Source organism: Mytilus californianus, unplaced genomic scaffold, assembly GCF_021869535.1.
Source record: "Mytilus californianus isolate M0D057914Y unplaced genomic scaffold, xbMytCali1.0.p SCAF_7, whole genome shotgun sequence".
NCBI lineage: Eukaryota > Metazoa > Mollusca > Bivalvia > Mytilida > Mytilidae > Mytilus > Mytilus californianus.
Genome location: NW_026262723.1, coordinates 53,646,476 through 53,662,810, shown reverse-complemented (window position 1 = coordinate 53,662,810; position 16,335 = coordinate 53,646,476). Strand labels below are relative to the sequence as shown.

Here is a 16,335-nt window from a genome sequence, read left to right as displayed (position 1 = left end):
TGCGAACGGCAAAAATCTAAATGTTGTTTGTCAATACCTTCTACTTATATTCCAAGTGAAAACAATTACTTAAATGTTTAATAAAAATAAATCAAAATTAAACTACATGGGGGATTATTCAGGGTATTACAACCTAGTTGCACCAAAAGGGTATCTTACTATATATACCAAATTAATCCTTGATTCTTCAAAGTTTAGTTTAGCCATAATAAAAAGGATTATATAACAGCAATAGAATGTCATAAACAGTGCAGAATAAGTCTGTTCACATTTCAGGCGAAATTTATACTGTTGAGATAGTGTCAAGACATATTTAAGACTGTCAAGAATGTGTCGAGACATATTCAGACATTATTTAGAATGTCAAGAATATGTCGAGACATATTCAGACATTATTAGGAATGTCAAGAATATGTCAAGACAGATCGAGACAAATTTAAGACAGTCAAGAATTGGTCGAGACTAATCCAGACTCTTATCAGATGATACAGGAAGTGTCGAGAAATTTTAAGACAATGTTCATACTGTCAAGACACTTGTCAAGAAAAATCAAGAACCTTATTAGACAAATTCATACTATGTCAAGAATTTTTAAAAATTATTCAGACAAATTAAGAATGTCGAGTAAAAATTCATGCAAATTCAGACAAAAACTGGTCTTTTCAGACTTTTTGACTTTTGTAGTGATTATTGCTAATGCTTGATTGACGTTTGCTGTTATACATTTTGAAAATCGTTTTAAATTTTGGACTATATCTCCCTCGGGTAAAGCGCTGATTCCTTGACCGGATGTGACTTTACCTTATGTCACATATTTTTTATTAACGCTTTATCGTTTGTATTATGCTTTGGATTTTCAAGTATTTTGGCCTCGAATATCTCTGAAGAGTTTTTAATTGTTAAATGAACATCTGTTGCAGTTAGTAGTTGTCTGCACTTCAGTGTTGTAAATAAAAAGATGTGGTATGAGTGCCAATGAGACAACTCTCCATCCAAATCACAAAGTGTAAAAAGTAAACAATTATATATAAGCAAGCAATAAAGGACCCCAAAATGATTAGTGTAAAACATGAATGTAACTTAAGTAATTAAAAAACTTTAGAATTTTTTCGAAATACTAAGGATTTTCTATCCAGGAATTTTTGGTCCTCAATGGTCATCTCCGTACTTTTTTGGTCTTTTTTTACTTTTTTGGTTTGAGCGTGACTGGTGAGTCTTTTGTAGACGAAACGCGCGTTTGGCGTACAATATTTTCATCAAGGTATCTATGACGAGTTTATTTACATGGTACCGTTAACATTAATGACTTGTCTCTCTAAATCGATTTACGAGATTTGAACATCGGTTCACTACCCTTTACAAGAAAAGTGACAAAAACCTGGCATCAGCTACTTCATTCACGTCCAGCAAAATAGAAGATATCATTTCACATAATTATTCAAAATTTGGTGATTATGAATCTATCCCAATGCACTCGAAATATAGATACCCAAGATACATTTAAGTCTGCATCATATCTTGATTTACATTAAGAAGTTGATGATGTGGCCGTTTAGGAACGTAATTTTACGTCAAAAGAATTGGTTTCATTGTCCCATGGCGAACTTTTCTTTGTGTGTAGGAACATCCCAGTATATATCTCCAAGTTGGTACAATATTCCAGGGGTTGTTTTTTCTACCTTGATTTCATTGATAGAAAGTTACTGCATCAATGGATGGATCAGTGGGTCAGAAGCTGACTACCCTGCCGGAGTGCATGCGTTCTTTTTTGGATTTTTTTTTGGTGGGGGCTAGGGGGTTGGATACGAGCTACTTGATCGGTAGCGTTCTGAGTAGCGTTTGTTATTGTTGTTTTTCCTTTCGTCAATTTTCTCTTAGATCATTGTATGTGTTTTTCATTGTCCACCTTGCATTGATACTAGAAACTTCTTTATCTTTCTACTTTCTACTGTAAATGTTGCATTGTGGTTTGATTGACAGTTTTGAAATATGTGTGTCCCAGATGACCAGAGATGTGTTCCAATTGTCGTCACCAACATCTCATCTACATATTTTCTACCATGATATAACCGAATGTGACGTATTTCCGAATGTGACTGATCTCTTACTGTTATGGAGCAGGATATGATATTCTGCCAGGGAACACGAGATCAGACCCGATATTTGTTGGCCCCTGTTGCTCAATTTGATATAAGTTTTCTGTTTACTTTTTTATGGACTGCTGATTGCTATTTCGTCTTTTTGGGTCCATGGGGTGGTCTGTTATTCATTTTTTACTGAAATTTAATTTTTATCAATTTCTGGCAAATTCAATAATTATCATTAGTTCAGAATGTCATAAAGACACTGATTTCAACTAGACTGGATAAACTCGATCAAATACAATTAAAATATTTCAAATACGTCATTTGATGTGAAATACAAATAATCAAAGTGAAGTTTGCAGTCCATTTTCTGCAATTCCAACACAGGAGATCTAATGCAAGTTCGCATACTTTGCTTGAAGTCTGATGAAATATCTTTTTACATTATAACATAATTTAATAGCTGTACAGATATGCCTTCTACCATATAAATGTAGCTAAATTTAATGCACGCGAAATGTTTTGCAATTACATATTTTATTAAAACAGAAATATTTGGAAAATGACTGGAATCTCGACAAGATATTTACACGTATTACATGTAGAATAGTTCCGTTTGTATCAAAATGATGATAACCATTTTGTCATATTTCAATAGGCATGTTCATTTTACCATGTCTTCCAAATATTATTTATGTAGCGATATCTTAAAAATATTCAAATAAACTGTTTGTTTTCAGATGAGAAAACGACTACAGTCTCGTCATATAGTACCACAGGAGATTCAAGTGCAGGTAGTGCTGAATAAATACATAAAAATCCAGCAATGTTGCTCTTTTCAAGAAACGTATATTAATTCAAATTATTTGTACATTTCATTTCGACAAACTACCAGTCTGGCCATGCATCCTATTCTCATGTGTTTAAAATTGAATTGTAGTGTAGTAGGTTAACGTACTTCGCCATTAAATTTTAAGTCTGCATAGTTTACACGACATAGTCATGACGAAACAGAAATTTGAGTTTATTAACAGTTTTCGTTAAGTTGTAATTTTAGTTTCCTTAGTTAACTGACAGTTTTTTTCTTTATTACTTTCAATCACTAATGGAAAAAGCTTTAGAGGCAAATTGTTAGGTACGAATATACGGTTAGATCAGTTTTCGCAATTTTTCTCACATGAACAACATCTTTTATTTCAAATCACCTGGAATACATCAATTCTAAATAGCCCAGGACAGCTGAAATAGGGGTCCTTGCTTTTATTTTACATTTCTCAGATTTGTTAGAGAGATTGCAAATGATTATTATAAACGGTTTCCGTTTCGATATTCCAAACATCTTCAATTTTGGCGATGTGGTACTGATAGGGAAGTACAAAGGTTTCCTTTCCATTTTGTGTTATTGCTTACAAATAATTTCTCTTCAAGAGTACTATTTTTGGAACGTTCGGTAATTCCATTATGAAGCTCATAACAGTAATCAATATTTGGTAGAATTTTTAGCTACCTGATGCCCCCTTTACACACACGAATTTTTCTAACGAGTCCTTACGGATCGCCAACTCGTAACAAATCGCATGCATCCGTAAATATATCGCTGGTATCCGGGAATAACTCATTGGAACTCGCAGACACTCTTTAGGATTCATGAAAGGAGAAGCAAATTTTTTTACGGTATTCCATGGATTGATTTTTCCGTAAATAACTCGTAACAATCGTAAGTTTAAACCGCTCTCAATAACTTGTAACCATCCGAATTTACGGATTATTACGAGTGTTTATATGTAGCTTATAATTTCTTTTGGGTCCTCTAACGATGGCTTTACGGATTGTTTCGAGTTATTACGGGCACTGTACGATTAGTTACGAGTAATATACGAAAAGATAGGTATAATTTACGTATCCTTGAGTATTGTTTATGATTTTTGGAACGTACAAAACATGCAAAATCGTAAGGACATGTAGGTACCGGTAATTAACTAATAACATTTCATAACAACACATTAACAGGTCGTAACTAACGCGTACAGCTTCGATGAATGTTTATATTCCGTAACATACACGTAATAATCTGTGAAAAGCTCGTAAAATGCCTGTAAGTTGCTCGTAGTTATTGACATCTTGTAAAAAATCGTGTAATTTTGCAATAAATACATCGTAATAACTCGTAATTTCCCCTTATAAATCGTCAATACTTGTAACAACTCTTAAATTGGTCTTAAAAGTTACTAAATCGTTATGATCCGTGAATTTGTGCGATCCGTAAGGACTCGTTAGAAAAATGCCTGTATGTAAAGGGGGCATAATATAAATTCAAATTTAGAAATTTACAGTTAAATAAAAAAGTATTTTTTGTGAAAGTGTTTCAGCCAGTATTTGGCAATTACATTCAATCATTATGTTGGACTGTCTTATATTCTATAAACTAGTTTTATATGATTTATTTTTATGAAACATTCCAAACTGATCAGTTTGATCCCCCTAAGCTTTCATCCACACATTTTTTTTTTTCAACAATGTTTCCCCCTTTGAGCCCCAAAAGAAATCACAGAATCAATGTTTATTTCTCTTTCACATTCATGGCATGATTACTCCTCATTTCAACAGGGTATCACAATATAAGTCTAAGTTGTTTTTAAATGATCATTACTTTATCTCTGTAAAATTGCTTGCTTTTCATACGTGAAAACAGTTTTTTTTATCATGCCAATTTTGTATCACATATTCTCCTGATATCATTGTTATAACTATGGTGCACCCTTCAATCTTTTATGAAAGCCTTGATCTAAGTTATTTTTGTAATAGCTCTATTTTCCCCTTTTAAAAAAAAACACATTTTGTTTTATCGAGGTTAATTTTGCAACCGAAGGCTTTTTAACATTTTTCCAATATTTCAAAGGCTTTTTCAGTCGACTTGTTCCCAGTTTTATAAGTTCGATTATGCAAACATTGATGATTATCCGTAGGTATTTTTACACAATAACACATAGCATTGGTTCTATAAGATTATAGAATTATAACACAATGTTGACTGCTGTACCTCATTTTTTTATATTTACCTATCATATCTGTTTGTTTTGCTCACATATTGTTGTCAATACAATGGAATTGTATGCGACTGTCAAACAAGTGAGATGTCTAGCTACCTATAAAATCAGGTTTAATCTACCATTTTCTACTTAAGAAAATGCCTGTACCAATTCAGGAATATGAAATTTGTTTTCATTCGTTTGCTGTGTTTGAGCTTTTGATTTTGCCATATGATAAGGGACTTTCCGTTTTGAATTTTACTTGGAGTTCGGTATTTTTGTTATCTTACTTTTTATTTGGTTGACTTTTATGGATAATCTTTTTTTCAGATGACGACGGATATGTTCCACTTGTTATAACCATATTTTGGTCCTTTTTCTCGATTGTATTATTCCGAGTTCGACTTATTTTTACCTGTATATGTTGCACTTTTGTAATTATAGACAATGTATTTTCCCTTTAAGGAACTCCTTTTACGGCTAAAACTGTGGCACTTTTACTATGAAGTTTCGTAAAAAATTATATCCTAGAATGGAAAGTTCATATGCACTATTATTTTTCCAAAGATCAAAACATAGGGCTGTAATGCATACTTTCAACATTTATATGCCAAACGTCTAAGCTTATACTTAAATTCTGTACAACTCCTCCCTTCCACTTGCAGTGGGAAATTTAGTGACAAAATATTACCTCCCCTGTAAACACTGAAAACCAGATCTTCTCAATGTTTTTCCCATTTTAGCAAGGACGCTATCAATTATGAATTAACGGAAAAATGTTCTGGTAAATAGTAAAAATAGAAATAAATTGAAATAAAAACAAAACTTCCACTCAATGTTATCATTTTCCTCCTTAAGTTGCAAACGACGAGTACAGCAGGCTATAGAAGCTTGGTGTAAAACTGGTTTAAAATGATGCTATGCGAATAAATTCCTGGAGTAGCAACTCCAATTTATTTTTTTAATGTCTGTATACCTGTCTGGAACATGCTAATTTTTCGTATATATATATACAGCTAGATTAGAGAAAGTCAGGGAAAAAAATACCAAAGGAATCGATTAATAAACATAATAAGATTGGCACTTTTGAAATTAAGTTACTAAGCAAAATCAAACAGACCTTATATCGATGTAATACATTGAATGTGAATAGATCGAGAAGACCGCAAATACTTGTACAAAACTCAAGAGAACCTTTTCTTAACACTGTATACAAAATAGTAGAAAGATACCTACCTTGTAAAAATAGTTATCTTTAATTTTTTAACCAGCACAGACAGACTTTTAAATGTTTATATTCACGTAAAGACAATAGTTCTCTATTGTATGTACATGTGACAAGAGCAGACCGGTGTGCTCGATAACTTAGATGTATAAAAATAAGCATAGTTTTGGGAATTGTAACATGCTAAGGGCTTTTTGGAACACTCAGAAAATTTGTGAATGAAAGATCTTTCGATTTTGTATGTACATGATGTTTTCCAATTTTTTTTATCAATATGCAGCAAAGATTGGCAGTTTTTTAAATTTCAGTTTCACAAGCTTCTAAAGCAATTATCTTGATAAATACTGAACATAAAACATCGTGTATTTGCATGTATATTTCTAATAACACATTTTAACAAATAATTTCTTTAAAATCTACAACAAGTGAAACTGTGAGCTACTGCTCACTGATGATACCCCCGCCCAAATACTTGACGGTAAACAGGAAGTTGTTGAGTGATGAATCTGAAAACGCATCACACGGTATTGCTGACTTATATAAACCCTGAAACCAAATTTCAGAAATCCTTGTAGTGTAGTTCCTGAGAAAAAAGTGACGAAAATTTTCAACTTGGCTTTCATGTGTAAAATGATACAAGTGTAGGGTAAACAGGAAGTTGTTGAGTGATGAATCTGAAAACGCATCACACGGTATAGCTGACTTATGATGGACTGACGGATGGATGGATGGACTGACGGATGGATGGATGGCCTGACGGACGGATGGACAGACAGAGGTAAAACAGTATACACCCCTTTTTTAAAGCGGGGGTATAGTTATTATTTTGAAATAACTTTTGATCAGTATCGTCACCGGTATTGTTTTATTATTGACTTTCTCGACTCTATCATAAGAAGAGTGAATTTTCTTTTGTTTTCGCTCACTGGATATCCCACTGCTTGTGTTCAATTTGACCGCTATCCATGTGTATTTATACTGGTAACATTCTCAAGTAATGTATCTATGAGATGAAACATAGAGATCATATCTGGGAACCAGTACGTAAACAAAACAAAATATCTATGACCATTATATATCTCCCCAAAACAGCGTGGTTGGTGAAACAGCTGTATTTACAAAGTGCAACCTATAGAGTAATACAACGGCAGCCAAGCCTTCCGGAATAAATGTGCTTAATTCCGGTATTTTTCTTTGGGAGGAAAGCACATTTTACAAATCTTTATTTTTGTCTGTCCCAACCTTGTCATTTGTCTTTTTGTCGTATTTCGTTTCAGTTAGACCATGGCATTGTCTGTTTACTGGATTTATTATTTTGTATTGCCCCCATGATACCGGAAACCTCCCTCTTCCTTTGGGATTAATAGAAATGCTGCATCGTGATTTTATTGACCATTATGGAATCACTTTCTCGCATTTGACAAAGTGCATGCAACAGTTGTCGTACCCACTTTCCTCTTTTCCTCGATTCTGACATCCCCGAATCTCACTTATTACCAAATTTATACTTCATGTTGCTGCCAGTTTTTTATACGACTTTTACTTATTGTCAATTTTAGTGTATTCTGTCTCTTTCTTGGGCACTTTTGATTATATTTAAAAAAAAATTGCCATTTGATAAAGGGCTTTCAGTTTTGAATTTTCCTTGGGGTTCGGTATTTTTGTTATTTTACTATTTAATTAATGTTATGAGTGAATGGACATTATTGAGCCCAAGTCTGATGAAGTGTTTCTTTTTCTTTTTGCTTTAGTTTTCTGTTTGGTATTTTGAGATTTTCAGAGTAAACATGTGTTCCACTTGTGTTATGAAGGTATGAAAATTTTTTCACCCAAAAAAACTAATATTTCCCGATGACATCGGCTGAGGTAAATATGATTTATCGGGGATGAACATATAGGCATATCTCTCTAAGCTACAGGAAATGAATTGTATGCGCTGTTTATACTTTTTTTTTACTTCCTGACAATAAATATTAATTTATATACAATTTTTCATATCCTATTGCTTTAATAACTAAACACGACAGGAACAGTTCTGTTCAAAGGTTTTTCTGTTTTGTTTTTATGTCATAATTACATGTGTTACATAATTGACTATACTATCCCAATTTAAAAACATTCGAAAATTAACATTAATTAAACGCGGTTAACGTCGCACAAGGTAGTCCCGGTGTTCAGAGGGGAATATGAAGGCTTTTTTTCAAATGTCACGTGAAATAGTTTCAACCAATCAAAAATTAATTTCTCTATAAATATTTGTATACGGTGGAATTGAATTAATTGTACCTTTTGGTTACGGTCTTGTATGTGTCCTTGTAACCTTTTTTTTCCCATTTCAAACCATTATATTCTGTCGTTTATAACCATTTGAGACTTAATGAGTACATTTAGATTGTTTGTAAATTTAATAATGTCTGATGATTAGAAAAGAGACATTTACAAATTCAGTTTTTTCCCCATTATTTATATGAGACAGACTTCATACCGAAGCATCTTATGATTGGTAAAGGAAGCTACTATTATCCTTAAACTTACTATTTCGCTATATAAATGATGTCCTCATACTAAATAATTTATGGTTGATTGACTATGTTTAACACATTGGTCCAATTTAAATTGAAATAAAGGATACCACAATCGACTTTATTTCTAGACTTATATTTGAAAGTAAACATTAAAGGTAGGTTGAGCACAACACTTTACGACACAGGAGATGATTTTAGATTCCCAATTGTAAACTTTCCATGTCTACGTAGCAACATTCCAGCAGCGCCTGCAATTGGAGTTTATTCGATATTACGCAGTTTGAACGAGTTTTTTCTCATCATTTCCTTGAAAGATTATTACTGCTTGTTTACAAGGAATCTACTGAACCAAGGATTTCAAGTGGTAAAATTAAAGTTATCCCTTTGAAAGTTTTACGGACGCCATTCCGAGTTGTTGACTGTTATGGAATATCTGTTTCTCAGAGGACGATGAATAGGTTCCAATTGTTGCAACAACAATCCCGTCTTCCTTTCTGGAATTTGTCATCACCGACTCTGTACTTATGTAAGCAACATGAAGGGTGCCACATGAGTATTTGATTTCCCTTCATCAGTAACTGAGATCATCCCGGTTTGTTTGGTAGTTTGTTCGCTTTCTTTTCGTCGTTTGTCAGTTTTTGCCATGGTGATGACATGTAAGTTTTGTTATCCCTTTTCGTATCTTCCGCATCCTTTGTATAATGCCTTATCAACGGTTATAACTAATCATGCATTTCATCCAAATCAACACCATGGATTATTAGTGAAGCGGAAACTATTTCATATACGTTTTTTGGTTGTTTCTGTAGAACTTTGAAACGTTAAACCAAAGGCTCATGCATGCTTTATATTTCGGATTTAAAGGCTGGAAGACTTTCAAAAAAAGATACAATATGTATGTATAGTAAATGCATACCAATCGTATTCTATATTTCATTTACACGAATCAAAGTTAAAGCTTTAGTATTGGCATTTGGTACCACAGCACAAAATAATAAAATGTATCGGACTTAACAATTTTGAGATTAAATTTTAAATAGATGAAAAGAGTAACGAAAACCATGTTTATTCATTCTCAATGTCAACTATATCTATAAACTGAGTAAAAAAACAGTTCATGACCCGATAGGTATATCAGGGATAGCAGAATGTGCATTACATTTTTGTTTGTATTGGCATTGGTCATTGGTTCTGATTGTGTGAAACAATTTAAATGTAAAAGAACAAAAAGATGTGAATAAACAAATATGTTTACGGTGTTCATAAAAGGAGTTGAAAGACACCAAAAGGATATTCAAATTCATGAGTCGAAAACAAACTGACAAAAAGAAAAAAATGACGAAAAGACATACATCAGTACACAAAACACGACATAGAAAAACTAAACATTGAGTTATTACACAATATAGCATGTGATGTGATTTTTTTTTTACATTTTGCAGGTTTAGTTGTAGGCTTGGTTATTGGTGGTTTATTACTAGCATGTGCTGTTATTTTTATTGTTGTTCTATTAAGAAGGTACGTTTATATAAAATTGTAGTTTAAGGATGTCAAATATTCCTTCTTGAAATGTTCGACGTAATATTTGATTCTTTGTTATATAGAAATTCAGTTTATATGCGAGAAGTTTTCTTGTACGAATAATAGTTGCTGATATCTATCGCAATACAAATTCTTACCTTTAACATGTTTAACGGACAGCCATTATATCTATAGCAAAATTTACCCTTTTTACATGTTTTTTAATATAGACAGGACTTATTCATACATAATTTATTTAACCAGAATACAAAAATAGTTCTATACGTAATGTATATTAAAGGCATACATTAAAGAGCAAACCCAGAGAAAAATTGAAAAACAATCTCGGCGGAAAAGACTATATTGGGAGTCAAGATATAGCTTTACCACAAACAGTGAGTCATTCCAGCCATATGCAAAATGATGGCACATATGACCAACTTGAAAGTACAAATACTAGTGTCAATGGTTACGAAAGTACTCAGATCAATAATGTTCAACACAAATACAACAACGTCAGTGCAGCCGATGGTTATGTATATAAAGAAGGAGTTCAGAGATCTACAAATGCAGTCCGTCGGGATAAAACATTTGCAGACAATCACATGTCAAATGACGATGAATATGCAATCGTTGATCCTACAGCTGAAACAAGTTTTAATGGGAATATAGACAACAAGACTGCAACAGCAGACAGTTATATGGTATTGGATCCAAAGGCCACAGATTGGAATAGTACAACGTTTTCTAATACTCATACAGATTATGAGTTTGCAAAGCCTGTTAGGGATACTGGGAACAAAATTGCCGATGATGATCAATATGATTTATCTAATGATGGAGCCTACGATCATTCAGGAGATAATCGTCATAAGGAACCAAAGGATAATATTTATAACCATGCCGTGGATACTGTTTACGATTCCGGAAGTTACAAAAGAAATACCGAAGAGAGAGAAGACACATATGATCATTGTATTGGACAAAAAACTGAAGATGATTATGATATCTCATCAACGACTTGAACTCATGCAAAATACAAGTAGCATATAAATTCTGCATTCAAATTTATTCGAACATAATTTCATTTACTTAAAAACTTATACAAAATGCTTATATTCTAATACAGCAATACAGATAATTTTGTTATTAAATTTAATGGTAATTGATGTATATAATGATCATGAAATATACATGTATATAGGTGTTTAATACTATAAGAATAAGGATGTATGGTACGATTGCAAATGAGACAGACAAACATCCTCCAGACACCAAATGGCGAGGATGTCAACAACTTACAGTCTACATATGTGTATATATCAACATTTTTGCAATATTAAAAGGATAGCCACTGTTCAAATTTATTTGGAACGTAATTTCATTTTACTTAAAAACTTATACTAATGGCATATATTCTAATATAGCAATACAGAGTTTTTTTATTAGATTTAATGGTAATAATTGAAGATAATGATCATGGAATCGACATGTATTTAGATGTTTAATACTATAAGAATGAGGAGATAAGGTACGATAGCGAATGAAACAAATATCTTCCATACACCAAACAGCGAGGGTGTCAACAACTTACAGTCTACATAAGTTGCAATATGAAAAGGATAGCCACTACTTTTCTGCATTCATTTTAATGTATCACAGAAAGCTTGGTGATAACTGCCTACGAAAAAGGAAACATAAGTTATTATACAAAAAAGTCATGCATTTGATAAAGATAAATGCCAGACAAATATTTGTCCATATCGTTGACACGTTCATATCTTATCTCCCTTATTTATAGTTACCACGTCGTGCGTTTATTTTAAACCCTAAATAAAAATAATGCTTAATTAAACATTGAAAAAGAACGGGGTTTTATTTGCTTCATAGAGTACAATTACTAATATTCGTTGTTGACTTGAGCTTTACATTTTCTACTTACATAATTATATTCTTTTTTGTATTTTTATTACATCTTGTTTTATTGAGTTGAATAAAAGCCTTGTTTAAACTTGATACTGTCATAGCTATTATTTTTCCTTCATTTTCGTGTCTTTGAATAATACAGATTCATAGATATTTTTTTTATTATATATCACATTTTGGAGAAGATATATGTGCATACCAAGCATTACATAAATTAAATGCACTTTAACGCCACGTGTACAAATTTCGTAATTTCGTTTATTTCGTGAGTATCAATTTGTTTAATCAAATCACCAGGTTTGCATACGACACACAAAAAAAAACTCCTTTACGGTTTAAATGGACATTAACTGATATGGCAAAACTTTGAAATACTATAGTTTCAGCTTTAACAATAATTAAAGGATAATGACAAACTCGTTCATATGAAGTAAATTCTTGGCGTGGAAACCAAGAGATATTTTGACCACACCTCCTCCCACTCCAAAAAAGGAATAAAGACTGATATATATTGTAGGAGAAAAGTACACAAGCTATTATGTATTTGTATAAGTATGCAACTTCTAAATAGTGATGGCAATCACAGTGTGATTGTATTTTTAACAATATTCTTTTGTTCTTCTTTTAGAATTATCATGTGTTGGTATCAAAATGTTGGTGCATAAAATGTTGAATAGATAACGTTACTTAATAAAAATAACATTAAATCGGTATATGTTTTGCTATTGTTCGTCTTAAGCTCTTTTCTGGATGTCTCCATGGTACCTTAGTTCCTCCTCTTTTCTGTCTTATCTAGAAGAACGCCGAAATTCTTTAGAAAATGATTATCCCAAATGATCGTTTTAGAAAAGATGAACCATCTCGGTATGTTTGTAGAATATCAAGTATTTATCAATTAGAAACGATATCATTTTACAGGGTGAGAATGTAAATCTACTGTTAAACTATGCAGGCTATTTAATACTTAAAATTAAAACTTATCTAAAATTCAGTACAACATTTATTAGAAAGATAGCACGTTTTTAATTAATTCCATGATTAATGTTCATGACAACAAAGAATCCCATCTTAATTAACAATACATCACCGCCATAAATCTGGACAAAGTGATTTCTAAAACCTATGGCACAGCTTGCAAACTTTCGTTAATAAAAGTCTACTGATCCATTGATAGGTAGATCACATTATATCAGTCAAAATACATCTAAATTTATTCAGCGTAAACTATCATATTTATACCGAACCAGCTATGTTAGAACGATAATAACAGAAATGGACATGTTATAGACAGTACTCAAACAAAGATATTCAAATCATGCAAGATGTAGTGCAGGGACACATAGTATATATATTTGTTGTAATCATACTTAACAGTTTATATCAATGTGCAATGTCAATATGAATGTTTAAGTACATAGTGGTAGCACATCTAAGAGTCTTTGTAAAAAATGGAAATGACTAATTTTGCTGAAGGTGTGCACGATTTGAATAAATAAGAGATAATAAAGGCCTATCAAAAATCGAAAATAAACAAAGAACACACAACAGAATGGTCTTTTAAATAAAGACCATTAACATACAATAATTCACTAAATACTATACAAAAGATAAACATTCAGTACAGGTAAACAGCTTTACCAAAACCGTGCTACACAAGATAATACAGGCAAAACAGCTTTACTAAAACCGTGCTCCACTAGTAACACTTGTCTTGTAACTTGTTTGAACAACCATTATCGCTAAAAAATGGTAACGATAAATGTGCTATAGCGTTGCGGTCAATTTTTTATTTTGGTAGAAGAAACCGAAGTACACAGAGAGAACCACTGACCTTTGGCAGAAAACTGGTAATCCTAATCCATAAAAGTTATCTTGCCACTATCCGAGTTCGAACTCACAACCTCATAGTTGACAGGCCAACTTTGACTTATTTAATGTGATAAATATGGATATAATTTTACAAATAACCTGTTGTGGAATATTTGTAAATGTGAAAACTTTCTGTCACAGACTGAGCGACGAGGACGTCACTAAATAATCAAATATGGTTTCAGCCAATTTTAAATAGGCTTTCATCGAAACAAATGGCTATTCAAAAGATACTTAAAGAAAATATGATGTGTTGTGGTTGCCAATGTGACCACATGACGTAAATTTAAGTAACAATAGATTACTGTACAGTCTTCATCAAAACTCATATCGTTAAGTAAGCTATGAAAAGCCCCGACATGACAAAATGTAAGATCATTAAAACTATAAACGCAACGGCCTAATTTATGTTCAAAACAATAACGAAAAACAAATATGATATAGACACCGAACAAAGACAATTTCCACACACTATGCAATTTATTTAAAGTTTACAATAAAAAAAGGTCTGAAATAAGAAGAGAGAAATACTTTTAAAGTACATGTTTTATTTGAAGACGTACAAAGCGAAATTTTAGACTTTGGCCTTTCTTTTCCATGATATAATTACTCGTGGTACCGATATTCCTCGTACAAAAATACAAGACAACCAACAATCATTGCTACTTGCATAATACGAATTGTTCTGTACTTGATTATGCTATTTCGTTCAATTCCTTTATATGGTTGGTACATTCTAAGTTTAGGTTAAAAGCCACATGTTTGCAGTAATGTCTTAGATTACAATGGACGTACTATTCCCATTACTAACAAAGTTGGACAAAAAGGTTCCTGAAATCAAAATACAAAATGCAATAGTATCTATCAATATTTCAAACGTAAATATATTTAGAATATACCAATAATAGTTTGTTTTCTCAATTGAACTGTTTCATTTTTTTCCTGTCGGGGCCTTTTATAGCCGACTATATGGTAAGGGTTTTATCATAGTTGAAGGCCGTACGGTTGTCTATTATTGCTTACATTCACTTCAATACGCCGTTGGATGAAAGGTTATAAAGAGAGCAGCAACTCATAGACTGAAATTTCTGCAAAACGATTGTTTTCGGATAAAATCATTAATATTAAAACCATGCTTTGATTAGCCAGTATCACCCGCCGGAATATTTTTTAAATGACACATTCTGTGTTTATGGTAGTTCATTCATAATTCTTAGATTCATATGTGATTTAGAGATTAATTGAATACACGTTTATTGTTATAGAATGTATATTGACCAATTTAAGCATGTCCTCTCGAGTTTTCATCCTCATGTTGCTATCTCAATTACGCGTAAACACACATCTCTTTTTATTTATTTATTTTGTTCAACGATAATTATGATAATATTGATAATAATATTATTATTATTACCTTTCGATATTTTCTTGGAAAGGGGGGGTGGGGGGGGGGTGTTTGGGTAAATAACAATAAATACACATTACATCAAGTACATAGTGATCAATTCAAGTTCGATCCTCGAAATATACACAATGATAGAAAAAACAATTATGGTGAAATCATTCATCATATAATGTTTCATATACTTTAATGTTATGGCCGACAATTATATCAATAAATTACAGTTGTGTTTATTTTTGGCTATAAAGAATGATAAATCAATAACAAAAACCTCAAAAAACAACTTATTTTTTAAGTAATATTAAATTTGATTGTTTGGATTGTTTTTCAAAAGCTGTGTCATCCAATGTAATACGTATTTATCACTGTGTTTATTTGTTCTTATAGTGATGGAGATTATAACACAATGTTGACTGCTGTACTCCAATTTTGACATTTTTACCTATTATATCTGTTTGTTTTGTTCACACATTGTTGTCAATATAATGGAATTTTATGCGACTGTCATACAAGTGAGAGGTTTAGCTAGCTATAAAACCAGATTTAATCCACCATTTTCTACATAAGAAAATGCCTGTACCAAGTCAGGAATATGACAGTTGCTTTCCATTCGTTTGATGTGTTTGAGCTTTTGATTTTGCCAATGGTGAAAGGACTTTCCGTTTTGAATTTTCCTTGGAGTTCGGTATTTTTGGTGTTTTACTTTTTCTTTATTAGGCTTTAGTGTAGATACAAAAGTGGGATTATTTACATC

At 32.1% G+C, this 16,335-nt stretch overlaps 1 protein-coding gene across 1 annotated transcript in view; it reads left to right on the top strand.

Annotated features, from left to right (window-relative positions):
* LOC127707509 (uncharacterized) overlaps nt 1-12,398 on the top strand; it is a 38,158-nt gene extending 25,760 nt beyond the window's left edge. Inside the window, exons 6-8 of the mRNA XM_052212087.1 lie at nt 2,825-2,878; nt 10,306-10,381; nt 10,686-12,398. Of these exons, the coding sequence (XP_052068047.1) occupies nt 2,825-2,878; nt 10,306-10,381; nt 10,686-11,409 (854 nt within the window). The 3' untranslated portion in view covers nt 11,410-12,398. The remainder of the gene's footprint in view (nt 1-2,824; nt 2,879-10,305; nt 10,382-10,685) is intronic.
* Nucleotides 12,399-16,335: the final 3,937 nt, after the last annotated feature.